The 27,968-nt window shown below is 43.3% G+C and overlaps 1 protein-coding gene across 3 annotated transcripts in view; it reads right to left on the reverse strand.

Moving 5' to 3' along the window:
* Positions 1–27,968, reverse strand: part of ARVCF (ARVCF delta catenin family member) — a 231,435-nt gene that overhangs the window by 60,673 nt on the left and 142,794 nt on the right. For all 3 annotated transcript variants that reach the window (XM_065417503.1, XM_065417502.1, XM_065417504.1), the window contains exons 5-6: positions 25,089–25,272; positions 733–850 (exon numbers count right to left, since the gene is read on the reverse strand). In XM_065417503.1, coding sequence (XP_065273575.1) covers positions 733–850; positions 25,089–25,272 — 302 coding nt within the window. The remainder of the gene's footprint in view (positions 1–732; positions 851–25,088; positions 25,273–27,968) is intronic.

Below are 27,968 nucleotides of genomic sequence, written 5' to 3' on the forward strand. Positions count from 1 at the left end.
TTACAAAATGGTCTGTGATTAAGTGACAAAGCTTTCGAGTGCAGTTTGCTTCTGCAGGTCTCATACAGACAGACTCATTAGTTTGAAAAAAATATAAAGCTAAGACATTTTATATAGCCAACAAAGCATTTAGAATAATAAAGTTCTACCACATTCCCTGATTTCTCAAGTACATGAAGGTTTTTGGCCTTCTGCCTCATAAGTTATTTACATGTCATGGGATGTGGTAAAACCATATGGGCCAAGTTGTACCCTTAGAGAGCAATCAACAGTTGCTGACTTCAGTGGGAGCAACATGAGAACAGAATTTGGCCTCGGAACAATATGTACAATATTGTCTCAACAAGACTAAGTTCTCTTGGGCAGGGACTGTCTCCTTAGCTATATTTTATACAGAGCCCATCATAATGGGGCCCCAATTCTGACTTAGGGCATGAACATAAAATAACTGCAGAGTAATTATAATAATAAAATGCCATTGCATTTACTGTAACATTATCTTTCCACTTGCTTCCCTCCCACCCCCCCAATATTCCTTACTCATATCAGATAAGCTAACAATGGTATCATTCTGATGACCCAAATTATGAAACTAGATTATCCTTCCAGAATGTCCTTAGACAAATGCAGGCCTATTTTGCACAAGCAAACAAAACTCAGCTTCTAGTGAAGTCAGAGCTCGACCCCATAACTAATACAAACACTTATCCAAATTATAGTACATGAGATCACCTTGTTATCTGTATCCTTCTTGCCGACTGCAGACTGTAGAGCATGAAGGAGAGCGTCCACTAAGCCATCACACTCTCTTAGTCTTCTCCGAGCTTCTGCGCCATCTGAACTTACATTCCTGACAAAGAACAAATGCAAAAGAAACATTTAGCACCGTAACCTTTACAATAAAGGTCAAATCTATGCTGCTTTGTTCTACATTTTTGAAGAACCCAACACATGTGGATCAACCCTGGGAGTTTTCTGGTAATGAAAAGGGGATCTGCTGGAGAAAGTCTCACAAACCATGGGATCTTCTTTGCCTAGTGTCTGAAAAGCATGGACCACAAACCTGCAAATTATTAACTCTGAATGAAAACTGGATTAGACGGTTATAGGAAGTTTGATCAGCTCATTCTTCTGGGCTTCCATTGCAGCTCAAACCTCATGTGTCACAGCTACATTCACAATACTTATCCCAGTTATTACACAGAACAAGCCCAACCCTGTAATCCCTTCTCAACTAAATTCATCTGAAGTAAGAGCACTACCTTTCAGGGCCTACAAGCCGGAAGTGTGTGTGTGTGAATGCTTCTACTTCTCTAGAGCGACAAGGTGGGTGAGGTAAAGTTTTTTTATGGGACCAAGTCCTATTGGTGAACTAGACAAGCATTTGAGTTACACAGAGCTCTTCCTCAGGTCTGGGAAAGGTACCTAAGTACAAGGTCGACCAGAGAGTTTAGCATAAGTAGTTAGCACATATTCTAAGGGACCATTCAAGGTGAATTAGCCCATTAAAACCCCTTAGTCATAGAACAAAACGGGGTGTTAGTGGGTTACAGATTGTTGTAATACGCCATAAATCCAGTGTCTTTATTAAGACCATGATTTTTAGTGTCCAGCAATAATGTGAATTTAAGCTCCCAGGCTCATCATTTGAAAGCGCTGTGCAGATTTCCTTGGAGGATAAGGACTGATAGGTCAGATATAGAGTGATCACTTTTTTCCACAAAGTGTTCACTCACAGGTAATAGGGTGTTTTTGTCTTATCATTTTCCTGTGAGCGTTCATTCAAGAGTGCAGCATTTAGTGCACTGGCTAAGGTACAGCACATGTTGTGATAGGCATATGTAGTACCCATGAATCTTGAAAGGTGTACTGTGCGGGGTGTTGATCATTGTAGCAGTGGAGATATGTTTGCTGGTTTTGCATCTCTTGGTCTGGTACCACTTTGACTTGGTGTGTCCTGGTCTGTGGGGAACATGCTTCTGGTGATGAGCTTGGAGACGCTGGGGGGGTTGTTTGTCTACTTCTATATGTAGTTCTTTATGTTGGCTCAAATTTTACTCCATTCCTGTGGAATTATGCAGCAGAACGTCTCATACAGCAGGGTATCAGACTGGTCTTTGTGTCAAGTTTTTAGGCAGGGCGAACTTCGCACAACCTCCCTCGTATCTCACTCTTCACTATCAGTCACTAATTTGCACCAGTCACAAGATGGCGAAACAGCTTCGTGGCCTATATCAATGATTTTGCTTCAGAGCAGTCTCTTCCACTGACAAATCTCCAGCAAATTAATATCTTCCAAATCCACCACAGCCTGAAAATGTTAAGAACATAACTGGTACTGTTCTGCTGCCTCGGGCCTGCCCCCACCTCCACAAACCATTTTTAAGGTTTAGGTTTAAGAATAGATGCAAAGCACTTGCCATTGTTAAGATGGCCAGCAACCCTGGAATCTTCAGAGGGGAAAGTTGGATTATGGAAGGGAGCAGATGCCACTGAGAAAAAAGTTGCAACTTTTGCCTAGCTGTGATGCAAAGTCAAGGGGAAGTAATGTTTCTGTCATGAGCAAAAGACATACTGTTTGTTTCCTTTATAGGCCCATCTGCCAGAACCTGAGAAGCAGAAAGAGGACAAGGGAGGACCTTCTGATGGAGATGCATAGGGACTTTGGCAAAAGATCAGACCTCCTCTCTGAGCTACAGAGGAAGGCGCTAGAGCAGGAATGGCAATTCCAGACTGCAGCTGAGAGGATGCTAGAGAGGGAAGAGGTGGTGGCTGAACACATTGCTCAGGAGAGAGCAGGACCACCAGTAGCAAAGTGAGGAGCACCAGCAGCAAATGGACATGTTCAAACACATGCTGGGTATTATGGCCAGCAGGTGCGTGAACAGCCAGGTCCTGGCCCCAGCCCAGGTTCAGGTCCAGCCTCAGTCTGCTGCCATCACCTCCCTGACATGCTACCATGAGTTGCAACCATGCTACCAGATCATTCACTCAGTGCTTGTGATCATAGTCCAGAACCATAGGCCTGCACAGGGACATTGCACAGATGTGGTTGCCCCATCTCAAAAAAAAAAAAAAAAAATTATATATATATATATATATATATATATATATATATATATATATATATACACACACACACACACACACACACACACAGGAATTGGAAAAGGTTCAGAAAAGGGAAACAAAAATGCTGAGGGATATGGAACAGCTTCCATATGAGGAGAGATTAATAAGACTGGGACTTTTCAGCTTGGAAAAGAGACGACTAAGGGGGGATATGATAGAGGTCTATGAAATCATGACTGGTGTGGAGAAAGTAAATAAGGAAGTGTTATTTACTCCTTCCCAGAACACAAGAACTAGGGGTCACCAAATGAAATTAATAGGCAGCAGGTTTAAAACAAACAAAAGGAAGTATTTCTTCACACAACACACAGTCAACCTGAGGAACTCCTTGCCAGAGGATGTTGTAAAGGCATGGACTATAACAGGGTGCAAAAAAGAACTAGGTAAGTTCATGGAGGATAGGTCCATCAATGGCTATTAGCCAGAATGGGCAGGGATGGTGTCCCTAGCCTCTGTTTGCCAGAAGCTGGGAATGGGTGACAGGAGATGGTTCACTTGAGGATTACCTGTTCTGTTCATTCCTTCTGGGGCATCTGGCATTGCCCACTGTCAGAAGACAGGATACTGGGCTAGATGGACCTTTGGTCTGACCCAGTATGGCCGTTCTTATGTTCTGAACATCTGCATTATGCGTGTCCACTCCCCCATCATGTCTGCAAGCAGCTTGCATGCTTGCCTCAGGAAAGCATGTCACCACCTTCTCAGGGTGACAAGCCACTGCTGAAAGGCTGCTTCACTGCATCTCGTACCCAATATGGTGCTTGTGTGTCCAAAACGACTGTTGTATGAAGATCAGCATTTTGCAAAGCTCACTGTTTAGAATCAGATTCATGGCTTCCCACTGGAGTGCAGACAAACACCACCAATGGAAACGGTGCGCTGTAATAAATTGCTGGGCAAACACTACAATCTGTTTGCCCACCGCTGACAAACATTCTCCTGAACTACACTACAGGTTGGAAGGAGCAGCTTGGAATAGTGCAAAGAACCAAGGGATATGCCCCCAGAAAGTAAGTGTCTCCAATCGAGTCAATATTGTGACAAGTATACAGGCAGTGTACAGCATAGCTCAAGTCACCTTTTGCAGTGTGGCCACTCTTATTTGAGCTAGGCTAGCTGAAATGCAGCTTCTCAAATACACTAACTTGAACTAACAATGCAGTGAAGACAATTCCTTGGACTGTAAGCTCCTTGAGACAGGGACTCTCTCTTTTCTGGATCTCATACACTGAAAGAACTAACTGCTGGTGCCTGCCAATTTCATATTACAATTAAATTTTCCAAGCATTGAAAGGGAATTTAGCTTCCGTACTTCCACTAAAATTAAAGGGAATGAAATGGCAAAATGCTTCTGCACCACGCGTGAGTACATTCTTTAGAAACCTCTCTCCATGTGATTGTCACCAAAGATGGACATTTACTAATATCAATAGAAACATAGCCAATGTGTCAGCTTCAGGGTCTTTGAATTTCACAATCCCATATTAAAAATGTTCTCTCTCAAAAGTCCAAGTTATGGAATCGCTGCCCTTTTCCATTTGGACTACGCAGCCAATTTTTCTTCAAGTAGAAGTACTGCCAATATTGTTCAATATAATTAACAAATTAATCATTTTCCACATCTTTATGGGCACGTTGAGATGTTAATTAGACAACTAGAAGGAAACATTTGCTCAGAGACCTTTCAAAATATGAATACACATTTAATTGTAAGTTGCATGTTATAGCATATTAACTCTCTATAATTAGAATGCAAGTAAAATGTAGTGATAAATAAATCCTATTCTTAAACCATAACATACATCTCATACTCATACTGCTGATAAGGAGTGGGAGAAGTGAATACCAAGGATGAGTTTCCATTGGATGCATGGATAATAGAATTCTGTATGATATTTTTTCTCCTCTTGTATTAATCCAATAGCATAAAGAGCCCAACTGTGAATTCTAACTTTGTGAAACTGAAATTAGGATTCAAGTTCTCTATGGTACCTTACAGCAGTTATAAGAATGAGGATGATAGATGCTTCGCCTTCAAGTACATTAAAATGGAACACTACTTGTTAAGCTGAAGGGTGGCAGATATACAATGAGAATGGAGCACCTGGAGTTGCATGTCCTATTTCCTATTCCCCTATTATATATTTTAATTCTTTTTATTTCTAAACTTAAGGAAAACAGACAGAATGTAATGAAGAAATGATCAGATTACTCCACACTGAACTTTTCCCCTCCCCCATCTTCTCATCACCCATTCAGAAGAGAATTTTAAATGGCTCATTTTGATACTATACTTATAATAATGTTCATTTCATGTATTTTGTGGATTTAGCTCTCAGCAATGTTAGGGATTTTGTATTTCCCTTTTCTCTTTATTTATATATTTTAGGATTAACATGAATGTAGACATGCATAGAAATATATTTTGCAAATACATCAATAAAGAAAAACTCAACTTGTCAATATTAGAAGTCCTTTTGTGTACCTTGGATTAATGAATTAAAGTAATGAAATTTAAGCCACAATTGCATTAAAAGTGATATATGAGGATTTACAACAGTACATTAGCATATAACGAACTAAAATAAAAAGAAAGAGAAGGTGGGTAAGGTAAAACACGGTTACTTACCTTCTGTAACTGCTGTTCTTCGAGATGTGTTGTTCACGTCCATTACACATTAGGTGTGCGCGCGCCGCGTGCACGAACGTCGGAAACTTTTCCCCTCAGCGGCTCCTGTCGGGCTGGCAGGGTCCCCTTCCTGCCAGAGCGGCGCCCCGCTCTAGCGTATATATATCCCTGTCGGCCCGACCCTCCCTCGGTTCCTTCTTGCCGGTGACTCCGACAGAGGGGAAGGAGGGTGGGAAGTGTAATGGACGTGAACAACACATCTCGAAGAACAACAGTTACAGAAGGTAAGTAACCGTGTTTTCTTCTTCGAGTGATTGTTCACGTCCATTACACATTAGGTGACTCACAAGCTTACCATTGGAGGAGGGTAGGAGTCAAGGAATAATTGATTGAAGCACAGCCCTACCGACCACCGCGTCCTCTCTGGTCTGATGATGGATCGCGTAGTGGGCTGTGAACGTATGCACCGACGACCAGGTGGCCGCTTTACAGATTTCCTGGAGTGGAACCTGCGCCAAGAAAGCCGCTGAGGACGCTTGGGCCCTAGTTGAGTGAGCCCTGATCTCCGGGGCTGGTACGTTGGCGAGCTCATAGCATGTGCGTATGCAAAGCACAATCCATGCTGACAAGCGTTGCGTCGAGATAGGTTGGCCTCTCATTTGCGCTGCAATGGCAACGAACAGTTGAGTCGATTTTCGGAATGGCCTGGTCCGTTCTAGATAAAACGCCAAGGCCCTACGGACATCGAGGGTATGCAGGCTGCGGTGGCTTGGGTCCGAATGGGGCTTAGGGAAGAACACCGGTAAACAAATGTCCTGTCCCCTATGAAAATGTGTGACCACCTTTGGAAGGAATTTTGGGTGCGGCCTCAGCTGCACCTTATCTTTATAAAAAACTGTATAGGGAGGTTCTGAAGTGAGGGCTCTCAATTCCGATACCCTCCTAGCCGATGTGATGGCCACGAGAAACGCTACCTTCCATGAGAGGTGCATGAGGGAGCAAGAGGCTAGGGGTTCAAAGGGCGGCCCCATGAGTTTAGTCAGGACCAGGTTGAGATTCCACGCAGGGACCGGTGGGCGCGAGTAGGGAAACACCCTCTCCAACCCCTTGAGGAATCGGACTACTGTGGGGTTGGAGAACACCGAAACCCCCAACTCCCCAGGGTGGAACGCCGATATGGCAGCCAGATGCACTTTAATTGAGGCGGGGGCGAGCCCTTGATGCTTGAGGTGCAGCAAGTAGTCCAGAATCGATGGGACTGAGGCCTGCAGAGGCTGTATGTGATTAGGCTCACACCAGTGGGACAACCTTTTCCATTTGGCAAGGTAGGTCGCTCTTGTGGAGGGCTTCCTACTACCAAGGAGAATTTGCTGGACCTGGTGGGAGCACCTGTGCTCCGTATCATTTAGCCAGAGAGAAAACACGCCGTGAGATGTAGCGACGGTAGGTTCGGGTGGAGTAGGCGACCCCGGTCTTGCGTGATGAGGTCGCGATGGAGGGGGAGGGCGATCAGGGTAGTCACGGATAGTTCCAGCAGGGTCGTGAACCAGTGCTGGCGTGGCCATGCCGGGGCGATGAGGATGACTGTCGTCTTGTCCCTGCGGGTCTTGAGGAGGACCCTGTGGATGAGCGGGAATGGAGGGAAGGCATACCTCAGGCTCCCGCCCCACGGAATCGCGAAGGCATCTGCCAACGCGCCCGGGCTGGAATGAACAAAACTGAGGGCATTGACTGTTGCTCTTGGTGGCAAAGAGATCCACCTGGGGAAACCCCCACCTCTGGAAGATTAAATGCAGGACGTCCTGTCTCAATGACCACTCGTGCATGTGGTAGGACCGGCTGAGGCGGTCCGCTAACCTGTTTTGGGCCCCCGGGAGATATGTTGCGAGTAGGTGGACTGAATGGGCTATGCAGAAGTCCCATAGGAGGAGCGCCTCGTGACAGAGGGGAGAGGATCGGGACCCGCCCTGCTTGTTTATGTAGAACATGGTGGTAGTGTTGTCCGTCAGAACTGACACACTGTGGCCTTCTATGGTAGCGTGAAAGGTCTGGCAGGCGAGGCGAACCGCCCTTAACTCCTTCAGGTTGATGTGAAGCAACTTTTCTTCCCTGGACCATAAGCCCTGGGTCCGCAGGTCCCCCAGGTGCGCCCCCCAACCCAAGTCCGACGCGTCTGTTACTAACGTCAGAGTGGGTTGCGGGGTGGCGAAAGGGACCCCTGCGCAAACCTGCTGCCGATCGAGCCACCAGCGGAGGGAGTTCGACACCCGAGCTGGGATAGTCACCACCAGGTCTAAGGGGTCTCTGTTGGGGCAATATGTTTGGGCCAGCCACAACTGCAATGGCCTGAGTCTTAGGCGGGCATGTCTGACTACATGTGTGCAGGCCGCCATGTGCCCCAAGAGTTGCAAGCAGCATCTGGCCGTGGTCGTGGGGAATTGCTGGATGGAGCTTACGACCCTTTGAATGGCCAAGAACCGCGATACTGGAAGACTTGCCCGTGCCTCCACCGAGTCCAGGACTGCCCCTATGAAGTCCAGTCTCTGCGCGGGGATCAGTGATGACTTGGGCACATTGACCAGTAGACCGAGCTTACGGAACACCTGCAGTGCCAACGTCACGTGGGGGCGGACCTCAGCCTCCGACCGGCCCGCAAGGAGCCAGTCGTCCAAGTACGGGTATACGCGCATCTTTCTTTTCCGAAGAAAAGCTGCCACCACGGACATGCATTTTGTGAACTCTCGCGGGGCTGTTGCCAGGCCGAAGGGCAAGACCGTAAATTGAAAATGGTGTTGGTTGATGGTGAAGCGCAGGAACCGCCGGTGGGCCGGGCGGATGGTGATGTGAAAGTACGTATCTTTCATATCGAGGGCAGCATACCAATCCCCCGGATCCACGGATGGGATAATAGCGCCAAGGGAGACCATACGGAAACGTGTTTTGACCAAAAATTTGTTTAGTCTGCGTAGGTCCAAAATGGGACGGAGGCCCCCTTTTGCTTTGGGAATGAGGAAGTATCTGGAGTAGAACCCCTCAGACAGAGACCAACACCTACAAGATCTTCACCAAGCATTCTCAAAACTATGATACCCGCACAAGGAAATAAAGAAACAAATCAACAGAGCCAGACGTGTACCCAGAAGCCTCCTGCTACAAGACAGGCCCAAAAAAGAAACCAACAGAACTCCACTGGCCATCACCTACAGTCCTCAGCTTAAACCTCTCCAACGCATCATCAGTGATCTACAACCCATCCTGGACAATGATCCCTCACTTTCACAGACCTTGGGAGGCAGGCCAGTCCTCGCCCACAGACAACCCGCCAACCTTAAGCATATTCTCACCAGCAATCACGCACCGCACCATAACAACTCTAACTCAGGAACCAACCCATGCAACAAACCTCGATGCCAACTCTGCCCACATGTCTACACCAGCAACACCATCACAGGACCTAACCAGATCAGCTACAACATCACAGGCTCATTCACCTGCACGTCCACCAATGTTATATATGCCATCATGTGCTAGCAATGCCCCTCTGCTATGTACATTGGCCAAACTGAACAGTCACTACGCAAGAGGATGAATGGACACAAGTCAGATATCAGGAATGGCAATATACAAAAACCTGTAGGAGAACACTTCAACCTCCCTGGCCACACAATAGCAGATGTAAAGGTAGCCATCTTACAGCAAAAAAACTTCAGGACCAGACTCCAAAGAGAAACTGCTGAGCTCCAGTTCATTTGCAAATTTGACACCATCAGATCAGGATTAAACAAAGACTGTGAATGGCTATCCAACTACAGAAGCAGTTTCTCCTCCCTCCGTTATCTCCATACTGATTTATACCTGCCTCTGGAAATTTCCATTATTTGCGTCTGATGAAGTGGGCATTCACCCACGAAAGCTTATGCTCCAATACTTCTGTTAGTCTTAAAGGTGCCACAGGACCCTCTGTTGCTCTCCTCCCTTGGTGTTCACACCTCAACTGCTAGCAGAGCACTTCACCCTCCCTGATTGAACTAACCTCGTTATCTCCATACTGATTTATACCTGCCTCTGGAAATTTCCATTACTTGCGTCTGATGAAGTGGGCATTCACCCACGAAAGCTTATGCTCCAATACTTCTGTTAGTCTTAAAGGTGCCACAGGACCCTCTGTTGCTTTTTACAGAAAATAAAAAGAATCAGATTAGAAGATTATTAATGCTGTAAAGAAAATGGACTGAGCGTCACCAGATGTCAAGGTTTTAATGTCACCACTAGCACACAGCAAGTTTACTACAACTGGTTACATTCCACTTTCCCTCCTGGAACACGATTGACAGGATGGATCCCCTTTTTATAACTAACTCATGGAGATACACCTGCTGTTATAGATACCTGGTGTTTGGGACTGTGCCCAGCGGGGTCACCGGGTTTCTGCACATTGTGGGGGTTAGACAGCCAGGGACAACACTGTTATAGGCATGAAACAGGGTTTATTCCAGCTCACAGCAAACATCCCTGGCTCCCGAGGGGACAGTGCACCAACAGCCTCATAAACAGACTAAATCCACAGAGTCCAGATCCCTCCCTACACTAAGGGCCCTCTGTGCAGCTCAGGCAGTGCACATAAAAGGGGAATCCCCAGCTGCTTTTTATCAGGGAATGATTGGAGGACCGCACTATGTCACACACAGCTGGACTCCCCAGCATGGGGGGTTTGGTGGGGAGGGAAGAGCCTCGGCTGAAATATGATGTGCTCTGGCAATCTCAGTATAACAGCTCATAGGGGTCCTTACAAACCAGATCAAGTTAGAGCAGCCCTGAGGAATTAATTTGCACTGGGGCTGAAATGCTCCTCAGCCGACTCCAGGATTGGCATAGGGAGGCCTGAAATGTGAGGAAATGCCACCTTTATGGCCCCTATCCACAAGTGTGTAGAGCAAAGTCTCCTCTGAGTAGCATGGCCTTCAGCACTAATCCCTAGAGGCAAAGTTCCTCTTGGCTTCTCTTCTGCTCTCACCAGTTCTACCTCCTCTTTACCTATCCTATCTCTGCACCCTTCTTCAGAGGCAGCTCACCAGCAAGTGTCCCTCAACCTTGTCATTCTCAGTTGGCTAATTTCTTGTCGCTGTCATGGGAGAAGCATATCTTCAGGAGAGATTTGAATGCAGAGAAGGAAAGGACTGTGTGGACCAGACCATGGTAGAAGCTAAAGGAGCAATCTTTAAGCTCATAATAGTAATTCTCTATCCTCTCTATGGGCAGGCACTAGAGAACACTACCTCTCACACCTTAATACATTGCACCAGTCCATTCTCTGAAGGGTTTGCAACCTCAGTTATGCCTTTGATAGAATTATACTTCAAGGACTCTGGTTGTTATTATAGTTCAGGGATCGGCAACCTTTGGCACGCAGCCCGCCAGGGAAAGCCCCTGGCAGGCCGGGCCAGTTTGTTTACAATGGGGGCTGTGGGAAGCGGCGCAGGCCGAGGGATGTGCTGGCTACCCTTCCCGCAGCCCCCATTGGCCTAGGATGGCGAACCGCAGCCAGTGGGAGCTGCAATCGGCCGAACCAGTGGACGCGGCAGGTAAACAAACCAGCCCAGCCCGCCAGGGGCTTTCCCTGGCAGGCTGCGTGCCAAAGGTTGCCGATCCCTCTTATAGTTTAGGACTCCAGAAACTGTAACAGAATTATCATGTTATACCACACCCCATATCATATTGATGTATACCTCTCCCCCTTTCACTGTATCTCACCTTATAAAGGGGAAGAGGGTCACTTGAAACCGACATGGGATTATTACTTCATATCTTGTCCTCTTTGCCATGCACATCACTCAAATATACATTTCAGCAAATCATACAGAGATTTAGTCCCACAGCTCTTTGCTAAAGCAAGTTGTGCAGCTAACTTCTATACTGAAACTTTATGTTGACATATTTAACGATTTATACCATGTGGAGAAAATCAAAGGGTAGTCAATCTCTGCTCAAAAAGAAAGCCTCTAAACAGAGCTTCTAAAACTAACTCCTTTCAAGAGACCGATAAAAACTAATGAATACTCCACAGTATCCAGTAGACATAAAAGAGGATTTGTAGATGGCTTGGACAGCACGACATTCCAGAGAAAGAGGAGGAAGCGTCACCAGGGCTTAGTGATTAAAGATCCAGAAATTCCTGAACTGTGTGCAACAGACATGTATGCAACACGGGGCAAACAGATATGTAACAGGTACAGAGTTATGTTTTTCGTTGATCACTGGCCACGCCTCTTAGACACAAACACACCTTTATACATCTAACCAAAGGAGAATTGATGTCTGTGTTCATGGGGTATGAGAGAGGAAACAGGATAAAATATGGGGCCAAAACTTTGGCTGGGGCATATCAGTGTATGTCTGTTAAGTTTGATAGAGCTAGGATGATATACACAAGCTGAGAATCTAGCCCAGGGGTTCTCAAACTGGGGGTCAGGACCCCTCAGTGGGTCGCAAGGTTATTACATGGGGGGTCATGAGCTGCCAGCCTCCACCCCAAACCCCGCTTTGCCTCCAGCATTTATAATGGTGTTAAATAATTTACAAGGGGGGGGTCACACTCAGAGGCTTGCTATGTGAAAGGGGTCACCAGTACAAAAGTTTGAGAACCACTGATCTAGCCCATGGAATTTGGGCTCAGAGGTCTCAGCGAAGTCTGAGTTGGTTTTCTGTTGTTGAACGTGGAGGCATAGAGAGCTCTGAGCGACTTTTCAAACATGCATGAAGGGGAAAATATTGTTATAGATGAAATAAATCTGACTGCCTGTCCAAATGGATGGGTACAGAAAAAAAAAGATACTTCAGCTTCTTCTATATGCCAGCGTGACTAACTGGTGAAGAGAATCCAGCTACTACATATCTGACTGGCTGCATCCTCGCTCCTAGCATCTCTGTGGGACTTCTGTCTCCAGTGCTGTTCATGCAGCAACTTTTCACCAGCATGAAAATTGATTTTAAAAAATAAGAAAATATTTTGGGGGGGGGGGGGGGGGAAGGGAACTCCTGTTATTAAAATCTGGTGAGGAGTCTCATTGGGCCCAATACAAGTTGTAATTAAAAGAAATTCTATGGTCTGTGCTATACAGGAGCTCATATAGGGTTGCCAACCCTCCAGGATTGCCCTGGAGTTTCCAGGAATTAAAGATTAATCTTTAATTAAAAAGGATGTCATGTGATGAAAACTCCAGGAATACGTCCAACCAAAATTGGCAACCCTAAGCTCAGGCTACATGATCTGATGGTCTTTTCTGGCCCTAAGCTATGAATCTCCTTAACCCTTTGATACCAGAGGAGTTCTCATCTTCAGAGTTCTGCACAGAGATACTGAAGAGTCAGTCTGTCCTCAATACTTCACTCTTCTCTTTCCCTGCACAAGGAACTCTGCCTTCTTGTTGATTCCTGCTCTTCAGTCCTCCCCAAAAGAGGGCTACAGTAGTATAAATAAGAGAGCTTCAAACATACATTACACTTCAAAAATATTCATAGTATCCCTTTAAGCTATATTGGAATACACAAAGGACAATATTAATCTTAACAAATAAAGATGCTCTTAGGACAAATATAGCCAGGAATGCATCCTAATGAGTGATTCTGCTAGCGGCAAAATCTTGAATCACCTTACACATTAGTATAAGTGCATGACTGATTACATGTAAAAGCAGCAAATCACAGAAACAGTACTGTACAGAATCTCACACCTGGATTTGACATCCCCCCCTCCCCGCCTTTCCGCTGAAGGAGAAAGTGACCTGGATTCTCTCTCACATCTCAAAAGTCTTGCACACTGATCTGCAGGCAGGACTAATGGAAGAGAATTTGTACGGCTGTTTAAATATCTGCTTTCCCTAGCAAAACAAAACGGAGGAACACTGAGTAAATGTTAAATAAAAGTAAATACCTACCAGCGTAGGAACTCATCAGATTAGGAATCTGGTCTGCTGCTATGAAAGACTATAGAAAGAAGTGAGGAGGATGTGAGGAATCCATCCTTGATTTAGATATGAATGTAATGACAATCACATAGGCCTCTAAATTATATACAAGTCTCAATGTAACATTTAAGTCTGCAGTAACAGGGCTGACTTTTACCACCTCTGGGATAGGTGTGCAGCCTCTGCTATCAGAGCCACACACAAATCATCCTCAACAGCAAGATTTTTATAGTGATTAAATGCATGGCACTTAATTTGCATTCTTTCAATGCAAAAAAAAAATAAAAAAAAAAATGTGTGTGTTTTTTTTTTTTTTTTTTTGAAGAGAAGCAATCCCCCTCCCGTTTCATTCTCCCCTGGCAATCTGAAAATTCACAGGGCAAGCAGCATGTTTCAGGATAGTTAAACAGGATTATGTGAAAAGGTAGGGACCAAAGGGTCACAGAAAGACTTACAATTTACAGAGACAAGACAGGTGACATAATATCTTTTATCAGCTCAACTTCTGTTGGTGGAAGGGACAAGCATTTGAGCTTCACAGAGCTCTTCCTCGGGTCTGGAGAAAGTTACCAGAGTTGTTATACACAATGTGTTTTAGTAAAACTTCTATTTCCAAAATGACTGCTGGTGTCAGCCATCTTGCTGAAAAGTAGTATCATTTGTTATCATGTAGAGCTGTCCAAGAAACAGGAGAGCAGAATGTTAGGGAATAACACAGTCACCATCCTACTTCAGTGCTGGTTCATCAGTCATGAAAAATACTTTGTTTAAAGTGCCCTCGTGCCTCTCTGAGCGGAGAGGATAGTTTTTGTGAAGAGAAAGTTAAATTGGTTTTTCTTTTTTGATGGACTCCAAGGAATACTTTGATTTTTGGCATAGGTATGGCATATGGGACACTCATTTGTTGCACTGTTTCTTTGGGAGAATTACCCAGACCTGAACAAGAGTTGAAGCGATTGGCTTCATTGTGCCTGGGGCAGTGCATGAGTTCTGCCAACCACCACACAGTTTAGGCTACTGTCTTTCTGTTTCTCTGAAAGCAGTTTAAATTAGTCTTGCAAAATTCTTCTTGTTTGACTGGTGAGGAAAGTATCATTAGCTCCATTACTTCTACCAGCACAACATAGGTGGCTAAATTCCAGGCCCGGACTGATAAATTGCCACGACTGTTTTGCAAGGCTGGGTTTAATGTAGTGCCTGTCCCGCCCATCAGCTCTGACACTCAATCCCAGTCCACAATCCTGTCAGATGTTTGCCAAAGATGACCTGTAATTATTAAGAACACATAGTAAATTGTGCTGAATTTCTTTGTGTACTTCTACTGCACAATGTCCCAAATGGCAAGTGCTATCTTCAGCACATAACTCATTTCAAGCCAACTTTTTTTTCCATTTCAGACAGAGATGTGACGAATTCCACATTTCACTCCTCATTGAATCCCAAGCAATTTAACTTTGAGATTCAGAGAGTATGGATCCTAATAACCAAAAGAAAGTGAAAAGGAACCTGTGATGCAAAAGAGGTCCTGGTATCAGATAGGGTGAGAGGACAGAGTCAGTCAGCAGGAGGTGGCATATGACACAAGGAAGCCGGTGGGAACTGGCTGGCTGTGGAGAGGTCACGGATATTAAAGAAGGCTACCCAATAGTAGGAGAGAGCAGTAAGGTCAGGATCTGAGCAGTCTGAAGTCAGGTGATGGTAAGAAACCTGAGAGAAAGCCAAAGCCCACGGGTGAGAGCAGGAGGTCTATTTGAAGGGGGAGGCTTTGCAGGAGACAGCCATCCAGCGTGGAGAATGGATCTGGGCAGAATTTACTGCAGCACGTAAATACTGGGGTAGTCCCAACAGAATACAGCTTCAGCAGCAGTGGCTGCCCCACGTGGCAGGGGCCCTTTTATCTATTCAAAATCTATACTGTTTTTTAATTGGTCAAATACTGGCAAACGGCTGTACAACAGCCAAGTGCTGTAACAGGGAGTTTAGTCTGTGCTCTGGAGAAACCTACATAGTGTAGACACAGTCAAGAAAGCTCGCAGTTGCCGTCCGCACTCTCAAGTCGCAATTCTTTGATTTAAGGAGCTCCCTGTGATAACCAAGGACAGAATAGCCAGCAGCATGGTTTAACAATGTTGTCATCACACCTTAAGCGATGGGCCCAATGGCCAGCTGGACGGAAGAGAAGGATACTTGCCCCATCAATATAATTGACGGGGTCTCCTCCAGCAGGCTGGAAAGAAAGGGGTCATTGCCCTTTTAAGGCCACCCTCTCCAGCTCACAGCAGGGGAGCAAAAGGGGAAAGAGACTTTAGCAGTGCTGAGTGGGGAGGAGCAGGAAGCTGCACAGCTAGACTGGGGAGAGGGGCACTCCCCCAGCTGAGCAGAAGAGACGGGGTATTTATGCCCTGTGTAGTTCCTGTAAAGCCCCTTTTCACCTTGAATGGCCTGGCGACACCCATCTTCCCACTCACGGAAGCAGTTAAAGAACTGGGTTTCATCGTGACCATGTCTGGGCATTACGCTAGCCGCCCCTTTTCTTGGGGCCTGGAAAAGAATTTTTCCCTCACCGCCAGATTGGCCAAGGCAAAGAGGGTTTGGGACCTGGTGGGATGGGGCAAGTGGATTAGGCTATAAATGTCACAATTTATGTAAAGCTTGTGGCAGATGTGCAGTGCAGATACTTATTATGGAAAGGATAAGGTGATCTGATAAAACTGCTTGGTAAAGGAAGCATCCATTAAAATTGCTGAGGAAGGGGGTTCAAGGTGCCTATGTCTGGTATGGCAGGGAGTCAACCACCCTCCTTTCTAGGCCCCTTAACCCTCATACAAGGGGAGAGTGGCAGGGTTACAGCAGCAGGATGGCTGGGACCAGACTGGAAAGTGTATATGGAAAGGATTCTGGAAATGACGACACCCTGCACTGTACAATTTATTTGCTGGGATCCCACATATTCCAGATAATAAAGTTGCATCCTAATTTAAACCACATCCATTGCCTCCTGTCCTTCCAGCATAGCTGGACAAAGTTCAATTGCAGCTGAGAGATTTGCCCTTTGCTACTTGGGGCATTCAGCACATAAAAATACATGTACTACTTCTTTTGTAAAATATTTGCTGGTTACCTTTAATATGACCTAGTTGTGGGAGCCTTGTTTTGCTCTTCTGTAACACTGAGCTGCTCCGAAACATGCTGCAAGAGAATACTGGAATGGCTGGCAGCTGCTTAGCTTCAAAAATTATTATTCCGTTTTTTGCACTGAGAGAAGGGTAAAAGGCTCTGTTTGTCCTACCATGTGACAAGAATCTCTGAATTACTTTGTGTAAAAACAGAAGGCCTCTGTATCCATTAGGTGTCCGGAATAATGTAAGCTTTGCCCACTTTCTACATCAACCCCGTTCCAAAAGGTATTGGTGAGTTTTGTTGTGAACTCACTTTTCATCAAACCATAGTAACATACATTTTCTAGTTCCCTTCATTTAGAGCCAAGAGGTAAGGGGCCTATATTCCTTCCTAAGGAAATGACAGAAGGCAATACGCAAGTGTACAACTCTAATTTAGACCTTAGACTTCGTTGTAAAGCATTAAGGTTGCATGTAACTAGGCTATGTCTCTGCTACTAAAAATCTATGCATAATTTATCTATATTACAAGCTAAACATCAGGAACTGTCAGGCAGAACTCTAACAGCTCTTCACTAGCAGGAATTAAACGCTCTACTCATCATATAAGCCCCAGGAAAGCCATATGCTATGATCCTGTACAGTATCAGTAAGCTAATTAAGAAACTGCCTTAGCTTTTTCCTCTTTATTATACTTCCTTAGGAGTCTAACTGTTGTTTTTTGAACCTGCACTCTACAGATAAACCTCACCCTCTTTCCAGTTTGTTCAGTGTTTGCTGTCCCTAAAGAGAAAGTTGCCTGGAAAAGTTGTTTTAATGTCGTCAATTCAATTTTCCTCACTTTTTGAAGTTATTTCCCTGAGGAAAGTGCAGCTCAAAATGTACCTGCTTCTCAGCAAAGTCTGATATATATTTTTTGAACTCCATTTTCTACTACACTGATTAAGACACAAGGTCAGGCAACTAACCCAATGCGTCACGCAATCAGTAGCATGTGTGAAGATGAGGAGATGACAACAGTGGCGGTGGGACACAATAATTCAGTGGCACTTTGTGTCACTCAGACACTACTCTTCTGTATGACTGTAATGCAATGATATGTTTTGAAAGAGGCCCTGTTCAGTCTTCCTGGGCTAAAAGGATGCCAGTTGAAATATGCTGTCATAGTGGCATAGGGGAATGGGGTGATAAATGGAGAAAGATGATCCAAAGGGCTTTGTCAGAGGATCCCATTTCAGAGTGGGGGGACATCTTGGACCCTTTCCTAGCCCTCAGATGGGAGTTATGGAATGATGTTTCTCTGTATAAAATGTAGACTACTTACTTAAGCTTAATTATTTATTCACTGTCATTTTAAGAAAGTCTGCATCTGAAAAGCTTCATCTAAATACCTTCTCTGTCCTGCCATGCTTCAACAGGCAAATTACTCAACGTTCCCCTGACGCAAGCCAACGGCACCTTGACAGTACTGAAGTGATCTCCCCGGTGTCTCACCTCCCATGCCCTTTCCTTCACCAGACAGAGCTATTTAGAAGAAGCTCATACAACCAGCTCTCCCCAATCCAAGATTTACGCTTTGTTGCCTTTCCACTTCTGTCAGTCTGAGTTCAATGCTGCCTCATGTAGGTGGGAGGGCGGATAGGAGAAATATAAAGCTACTGTTATCATGTATTTATCATTATGCTTGCAGTATTGGAAGACAGATAAAGTTTGAAAGTAATTCATTTCGAAAACTAATTCCCAGTCACTTTTCTTTGGAGAAAAGATATACATTAATCATTATGAATAGGCATAGAGGGTATAACTGGTGCATTTTTACATAGCTTTTTCCCCTCTTTCCTTGGAATTCAACAATCACAGACATCAGGCTCTGGAAAAGGTAACAGAACGGGGCTATCTGGGTGACTGAGCATGGTCCCCCACCGCCAGGAATGGGAACACAGCACGCTCCGCCTCTGGCAAGACAAACCTCCTGTGACATTCTAGCACGGGGTGGCCAACCTGAGCCTGAGAAGGAGCCAGAATTTACCAATGTACATTGCCAAAGAGCCACAATAATACTTCAGCAGCTCCCCTCCCCCCCCCCGCATCTCCCCCGCCCTGCTGCCAGTGCCTCCCACTCACAGGCAGCTCCGCAGATCAGCACCTCCCCCTCCCTTCCCGCACCTCCCAATCAGCTGTTTCGTGGCGTGCAGGGAGGGGGGGGGGGAGGAGCGAGGGCACTGCAGGCTCAGGGGAGTTCTGGCTTCTCGAGGAAGACTGTTAAACTCTCACATACTAAATATACACCTGGAACAAAATATAGCCACAATACAGAATTTATGACATTCCGCTGAGCCCCTTTTTTCTCAGCACCATCTGAAACACTGTACAAGGATCAGAGTATTATTTACACACACTCCCATATTCTCTTGTGTATTTTGATTCCAAAGGAGGGGGCTATTAACATTTACCTACTTTGGGTACTTATAAAGCCCCCATCACCATAGTATCCGAGTGCCTCAATCTTTCATGTGAGAGAGTATTTCCCTATTGATCCCCATTTTACAGATGTGGAACTAAGGCAGAAAGACACTACATGATTGGCCCAGGGTCATATAGGATGTTTGTCATGGAGCAGGAACTGAACCTGGATCTTCTACAGCCCAGGCTAGTGCTTTAACCACTGGACCATCCTTCCTCCATAACTTCACGGTGAACAGCCAGCCATTCTGTGCAAGGTTGTTTTGTAGAGAATTCATTTTTTGGTGGAAGTCAAGTAGGCAGGGTCTCTCTTTATGCACTTGTACATCCATGGCCAGGCTTTGACTCCTGGGGCTGTTTGTGAGCAGGAGTCTCTATGTAGTAGAAGGATTGACAGGAAAAGCTGCAGATGGTAACCTGGAAAAGTAGCACTTTTCATCGATTTACTATGCAAGTGAACTAATTTAAATATTTGTTGACATCAGGTCAGTTTAGCACAAGATCCATGCTATAAAATCAGCAATTTAGGAACTAAACTTTACTCTTTTCCCCTTCAAAACTGAAAAAAATCTGCAAGGTGCAAGAGAGAATGAATGGTAATTTAATAGAGGGAAATGGTAATTAAGCACAGTATTAATTAATTTTTTTAAAGCCGTTAAAAGCCTTATTGTTTCTATAAGACTCAGAGTCATGATGTATAAGTGTACAGGAAATGAAAAGGAAGTCTGATTGTGACAGCACACTCTGACCGAAAGGTCTCACATTTCCACTCCTGACCAAGAGCAAACAGTGTATTATCTAAACAAGCCAAAGAGAAACAATTCAGCACAAACATGGAGAAACACTGAAGGTCTCTGGCACTGAGTTAACGAGTGCAGGTTAACCTAAATTTCATCTCTCTCACGGAATGATCCCATTCAGTGTACCCTTCCACTAATGAGCCTTAATGTCTTAGTCAAAGTTGAAGGAAGGATTGCTAAATGGCCTTTTTAAGAGATACATCAAGTCAGAACATTATTTAAACTGGATTATAGTATAGTTTAAAAGCAAATGTTTCTGGATTGGAAAACCAGGCAGGAATTAAATAATAAAGAGACAGACAGTAATTAAAAGAGACATCTCCTTTTCCACACTCCTAAAAGAATAAATCAGTTTGAGGACATCAAATTTGCACACCAAATGAAATAAGAGAACTACCTGTGTTTATTACTGATTCTATTGGCAAGTTCCCTTCTTCCTTCCTAGTCCCACTTCTCCAGCCCCACATAACAGAATAGTTTCAGAACAACGTTTTTGGGGAGGAGAGCTGTACATTGTTTATTGCAGCTAGGAAAAGGACAGCAACATATCCGTGGTTTGCTGGTTTATGAGCAAATCAGGCTGAAGTTGCTCAAAGAGGGAGGCTTGCAATGGGCTGGTGATTATATTTCGGTGTTCTACAGCTCAGATCATCAAACATGTTGTTTAAGAAAGCTGGAGATACTCATTCACAAACAGCACTTTAATATATAGATATACCCTATAATAGAACCTTCTCAATAAGGAGTGTTGCTCGGATCATTGGGACTTGGTTCAGACTACTTATGGGATCACCTTGGGTTTTCCAAATATACACTGACAAAATGGAAATAACATCCCAAAGTCTAACCCTATGTAATACCCAAATTCCTTAAAATTGAGATACAGCCTCTGAAGGTCAAGAGTCCAGCAAAAACACTCCTGGAAAAAAGTTAAGCACATCACGCATTCCCAGATTTTCAACACTCCCTTATCCTGGTGGCCATGTTGAGAGAGAAAGGGAACTACCAAATTTTGTGCAACTTCCTGATTAGTATCAAAAGGCTTATGACTATTCTGATCTGTCAGATGATCATCCCTTTCTCAGGAATCAGATATTGAATCTGACCCAATAAGTGAAGCCATTATCGTTCCTTGGACCAGGAGGAAGATTAACAAAACAGAATTGAAAATCAGCATCATCTCCACAAATACATGAATATTTGACATAGTTTCCTGGTGAAATATAGACGGCATGCAGCAACCCCAGTTACTGGCCACAGTGTTGTAACTGTCAAGTTTTGCATTAACAGAATGAAATCCGAGGTTTTCCTTCTCGCCATTCGAAGACGTAACTGTTGGCAGGTTGCATACAGAGTGAAGATGGAGTGGCTAGGATTAGGGTGATGGATGGAACATGCTTTTCATATTTCAGTCTAATATTGGGATACAAACAATATGAACTTGCCCCATGAATATAAAAGCGGCCCCCAAAACAACAAATATCTGTTTCTAAAGTCAACAAAAAGTGTTGATAGGAAGCCCTGTCTTCCTCTGCTCCCTACTTGGCATTTCAAGATCTTGAGTATTCCCTGGTAGCTCAGAGTAGTGTTTCATCTGGTTACAGGCTGTCCAGGAATTATGTGACTTATGGCAGAGAAGAGACAGGACTTCGGTGAAACAAATATCAAGTGGATTCTTTATTGAGGCTTCTGGACAGAGAGGGACGTTATAGTTCTTGCTGGTCTCAAGTTGCCAGTTATATCCCGTATTTCTTAGCACCACCATTTGGGTTTTCTTAAACCCTGACTTAGATTTAGCAGTTACGGAATGGATTGCTGAATACAATTACGTACAGCCATCATGGCTAATGCTAACATCAAGCTTAATTTAAGTATTCCTGCCAGCTTAGTGAATGGGAGGTCTAGCACTAAATCATAAGGCTCCTTATCTTGGTTTGGTTTGTTTTTAAACTTCACAAGGTTAGAAGAAGTAGGTAGCATGTGCTGCAAGGCCTAAATAAAAAGCAGCTCCAGCGTAGATCTCTCAGCTGAGACACTAGCTCTAGTCTAAACACTGGTATTCAACCATAGTATCCTTCCTTCCCTCACCCAATGCACATATCATGCCCAATATCACTGTTCGTATCACCAATCCCCCAGCCTCTCCATCTGTGGATCAGTGCAAGGTAAATAACATCAGCAAAAGCACGGACTAACACAGCAGCAATTCACAGAGTGAAGCAAGGAGTTTGACACACAGCCACCCACACTAGTTGGTAAATTTCATTAACATTCCTGAAAAATACTGAACTAAAAGCAGCTGTGCATGTGTAATACGCATGCTGTGCACTGGCACTGCTGAGTCCAAGTGATCTTAATTACTTTTAAAAGCTCTGTCAAAATAGTTGCTCGTTTCTCAGTTAGTTCATTCAGAGAGCAGTGCAGTGTTCCCTTCACAATCACCTGCAGAGAAGACAAGGTGGGCTTGGCAAACAATCAAGAGGAATAAACTCCAAAGTACAAATAAGATCATGTATTTTTGCAAATGGTAAATGTGTGTTACAGTTTGTAATTAGCTCCATTCACCCAAAATTGAATTTCTATGACCAACTGCTGCGTCAACAGAAGAGCCGGCAAAGGGGCTTTAACATGGATGTCAAACAGATGGCTGCAGCGTAAGCCAGCTAAAACACCACAATTTATTGATGGTGTTCGCCATCTTATGTTGGTGATACATTTAATGATGAGCTGCAGAGAATTTTATTATAGATTCCAACAGATTTCCAACACTCATTATAACACTTTGTTCTTATATAGCCCTTTTTACCCATAGATCTCATAGTGCTTTACAGAAGATAGGTATCATTACCCACATAATACAGAAGGAGAACCCCAGAGCCCAGAAAGAGCCCACGTCCCTACACCAATCCTTTGCTCTATGTATGGATCATCCTGCCTCTCCTTTAATGCCTCCTGATAGCAATGGGATAAAAATGGTTATATTATCACAACAATTCTCCTCTCTCCGCACAATGGCTATTCATTCCAACACCAATTTTATAAAACAAAAGATTGATAAATTGCTTTCTTTAACTGTTGCAGATTTTTCCCCATTTACCTGAACAAATTCTCTGGATCACATACTCAGCATTCCCAAAGACTAGCTTTCTCTGAATTAAAAAAAAAGGATAGATAGATATTACCCCCCGCCCTCCCACACACATGCAATAGTGATAGAAGACAGACTGTAGACATGAGGATTGCAATACATTTTCATGCGCAGCTCTAGCAGTAGGCACCACATATGTTTATTACTGAGTGCCATTACATTGCCAAGTAGTTTCATAAAACAGGACCACTTTAGTTATCTAAAAAGTGAGGTGAAATTCTGCAGCTAGCAGATCTTAACACTACACTAGCTCTGTATGCCCATGTTCATTATGCTGAAGAAAGCTGGGTCCTGGAAATAAAATTCTTGTTCTTTTTCCTCCAAAAGAAGCACCTTAATTTAAAAAACAAAAACCACACTTGGAATGCAGAACTTCAAGTAGATCAGAGCATTGCAGGTGCTAATAGAAAATTTATGACATGGATCAGGTTAATCTATTAACAATCAGTTTTTTGTCTGCAATCATTAGAGAATCTCATACTCGTTCAGATAATCCTTTTATCCTCACCATAACTAATTTCTTCTTGCAAAACCATTAGAAAGTGAGGCACTGCTAAGGAAAAATTATGATGTCTGGATCCTACTCAAAGGACCTCCATCTCCAGTGGGACTGCAAATAAGTTCAGTAATGGGCCCTTTCAGAACACTTTTCATTACTTTCTGCATTCATGAAATTACTCATGGGAATAGTTAGTGCCATTTAGAGACCGCAAGCCCAAGGAACGGAAATGAAGCAACTTTCTGAAGATATATTAATCAGTAGAAATCTGACAGAAGTACACTTCAGTGCACCAGAAGGTGCAATATGGAATCTTGATTAGTTTTGTTTGAACTATTAGACCTCACCATAACATTGAATTTAACAGTGTATAATCTCTTATAGACTATTTACAAAAACCTCAAGGAAAAACATCAAAATGAAAGTCAGTCACTCTATACAGAATGTCAGTACCTTAGGCTGTGCTGAAGGCTCTTTCAGACCCTGTGTTCTAACACGCACTGTCCAGTTGTGGATGATTTAAGAAATGCAAATAATACCTAATCAAAGGTCTTTTTTTACTGGGAACTGGTTCTTTAATGCTCAGCAGGCAAATTGCATCTAAAGCTAACACCTATGAATTACATTGAATGTGCATCTCTGACAGGTTCATAATATATATCCTACAGCTCCTCACTCACTGCAATCTGAAATCAAGTTAGTCAATATCTTCACCTAGGGTGTTTGCAGATAAATCTGAATCAGAAGTCTTCTAGCTTTAGATTAAATCAATAAAAAAAGAGCTAACACTGATATTATGCATTCCCTCACCAGCTGGGAATAAAAGTCCACTTGTGCAAGAAGAGCGTCAAAGAACTGACTCATTTAGAAAACTTGTCATAAAAAAAACCCTCAAATGGGCAACTAAGGAAAGGACTCGACAAATGACCAGAATCAGCCTACTGATCCCAGCACACCTGATTAAAGCTGGATTCCTAGCACTTACGACTATGCTTGCAAAGGCATATTTCCTTCTTGGGATATAACTCGGGAAATCACCATTCTTTAAGCACTGCCCCCACTAAGGGAAAGGTTAACATTTATAGCTATAATGTTCCATCTTACACAAATGACCAACCACTCACACAAATGCGACTGGAATGTCAGCACTTACAAGGCTCTAGTACAAGAGAATCTGTGGCAAAACGAGAGCCTCCCATATTGCGCTCCTAAGTGCACCTCTGCAAAAGAGATGCAGGATATTTGATTTCAAAGTCAGGGTAAATAAACCACTTTTTTAAACATACATTAAGATGCTACAAACCACAGAAGCACAATCCCTGCTCCCATCTTACCGCAAGCAGCCAGATGTGTTCTTGAAGACCGTGGTCCATTCAGCATCCCGAGGCTTAGAGTCCTCATTCGGCTCGCTCTCCCATCCGGAATGGGGGATAATCACCTCGTTTGTCAGTGTCTGAAGACCATGGTTAATGATCACCATCTTCAGGGGCTCATAGGATGACAAGTTCCAAAGCGTGCCTTAGAGAGAAACAATGGTTATTAGCCAAGTGAGAGTAGTTTACGGGTGCTGCTCATGCAGACTAACATTTCCAAAAGATTAAATCATAAAACAATATGAAGAGGAAATTACTCACCTGACAACATTTCTGAGAATACAATGTAACCACATGGTTAGGACTCACTCAGCAGTTATCAAAACAGAAAGCTATACCACCTTTCTAAACGCAGTTATATTTAAAACAGGTAGAGTGGTTGAAACTGCTGGGCCATATAATATACAGGAGACATACGATATGTGTTCATTAATCATCTACATAAACTATAAGTGTAAAGATTCAATAGGATAGTATTCATTCTGAACAACGTGTTAATATCATTAAACTTGCAAATCTACTTCTGACAGAAAAAAACAACACCACCCCAGTGCAGAGGGCAGTGCAAGGCCAATGCAGCACATAAAACCTCAAAATAGGGCTTAAACTGGATTTAAAGGGCACATAGCCCTGGTGTCGACTCTCTACACAGAGTTGAATTTCACCCCAGACTTTTTGCATTCCATATTTACTTTCATATTATTCACTATGTCACAGGCACATACAGTGCAGTGAGGGCATTATTCCTAGGGGAGACTGAGCACCCACAACCCTCTTTGTCTTATCACCTCACCTTGATTTTGAATCACAGCTGTAGAAAGAAGGCGAATACCAAATCAAAGCAGCAGAAGTCACAAATGTAGGTTTTACATGGTAAACAATGCAAAATATCTTAGGGCTAGTCTACAGTTAAGAGTTTTAACAATGTAACTATGTCAATTAGGGGTGTGATTTTTTGCCAACAGTTATGCTGGTAAAACCCCCACTAGATGCTGTTACACTAATATATAGGTACCTATGCCAGTATAGCTTATTTCAGTTCCTGAACTAGAATAAGCTGCACCAGCATAAGCACTTTGACACCGGCAGAACAGCATCTACATTCCGGGGGATGGGGGTGTTTCTGCTTGAACTGTGCCCGCACAGATAAAGTGGCAGAACTTTGTAGAGTAGACCAGCCCTTAAAAATGGTTCATGGAAACATTCAGCACTGTACAAAGCAAAACATTTACACACCAGTGATTTCAACTGAAAACAGAGTGATTCAAGAAACAAATGGATTCTAGATTTACTTTTATTTTTTTAGATGGATAATAATTTAGTCTTTGACATCAGAGGGTGAAGTACATTTTTGTAGATATCAGTCTGTTTCTGCTAATAAAGGGAAGTAATATAGCCTTCACAAAGCTGACTAATTCAAGAAAGGCAAACAAAAAACCTACTTCTGTTCGACTCATGCTTTCAGCTAATCACATCTCCAAACCAAAGGACAAAGTTGAAATCCAATAGGAAAGTTTTTGCTAAAACTTTCCATATGCCAGACATTGCCATGAAAACTTATGCAGAAGTACAAATATCCTTCCAAATCTCAGTTTTACAAAGGCTATTCCTTACTGAGTGGGGATTAAAATGGAACATTCATTTAATAGATACAGAATTTATTAATCCTACTTGGTAACATTTCAAAACTATAAATAAGCATATATGGGGAGAGAAATAGGTACACAGCTTTCATCTCCACTGAAATGCATGAGAATGAAGGAGATTTTTGCAAGGACTGAATGGAAAAATGATAGAGACTTTCCTAAATATCCAGAGACACTTTCCTAATAATACGTACCATTAATATGCATCCAACGTGCATCATTAGGTCTACATATTTTTGCAAACTAACAACTTAAGTTGCAGATATTTGTCTTTAAAAACTTCATGTTTAAAAAAATCACAAGGATCAATAAATGGTCATGTCTGGACTTTTGTTTCAGTCACACATCAATCTCTTAAAGTTTCACGGTTACAATGCCTGCAATTTTCCTCTCCCAAAACTCCTTTTTAAACTGTCTACCAGATATTGACTCACTGGACCCAATTATGCCCAGGTATACTGGTGTTAATCAGGAGTAATGCCACTGAAGTCAGTGAGTTCTACCAGTGCAAAACTGGCGTATGTGAAAGGAGGACCAAGCCCGGTACACCGGTCTGTAAACAAACAGAAAAATAAAGTTGTAATACTGAATCCTCCCTGATGTAGGTTGGAATGAAAGCTTAATGCTCACGCTTTCATTGAAAAAAAGAAAGATGGAAAATGTCTTTTGTCCTATTTTAATAGAGTGTGATCCATATAGGGTCATGTTACATACTAGATTGGAAAGGGAATTTTATCTCCACTACCAGTAGTGAGTGGCAATTACAACCCAGGAGACTGACAGCTAACAGAGTTTTAAGACTGACACTTTATGATGCCTCCGATTCAAAGTGGCATTTACAAAACCCAGGCATCTGTTTAGATGTAATTGAACACATTAATTATTAAACAAATCCAGTAGTAAACAAAAGAATTTACCTCAGATGTTATCACCCATCTTTCTTTACTGTAATCTCTTTCTGGGTACATACATTATTATTATTTACTTGGCACACTTTACTTACTCTACATACACAGCACAATATAAGTTGTGTGTGCTTTTTGGAAATTATTTTATTTAGCATTTAAATAAGATAAGATAATATAAATGACAAACGTAAATTAGCTTTCCATTGTTACCAATTTATATATTAAATAAACATATCCTCATTGTTACAGAATCTACTAAACACCCTGGGAGTTAAGAAAAAAAGGAA

The sequence above is a fragment of the Emys orbicularis genome, chromosome 16, assembly GCF_028017835.1.
Source record: "Emys orbicularis isolate rEmyOrb1 chromosome 16, rEmyOrb1.hap1, whole genome shotgun sequence".
NCBI lineage: Eukaryota > Metazoa > Chordata > Testudines > Emydidae > Emys > Emys orbicularis.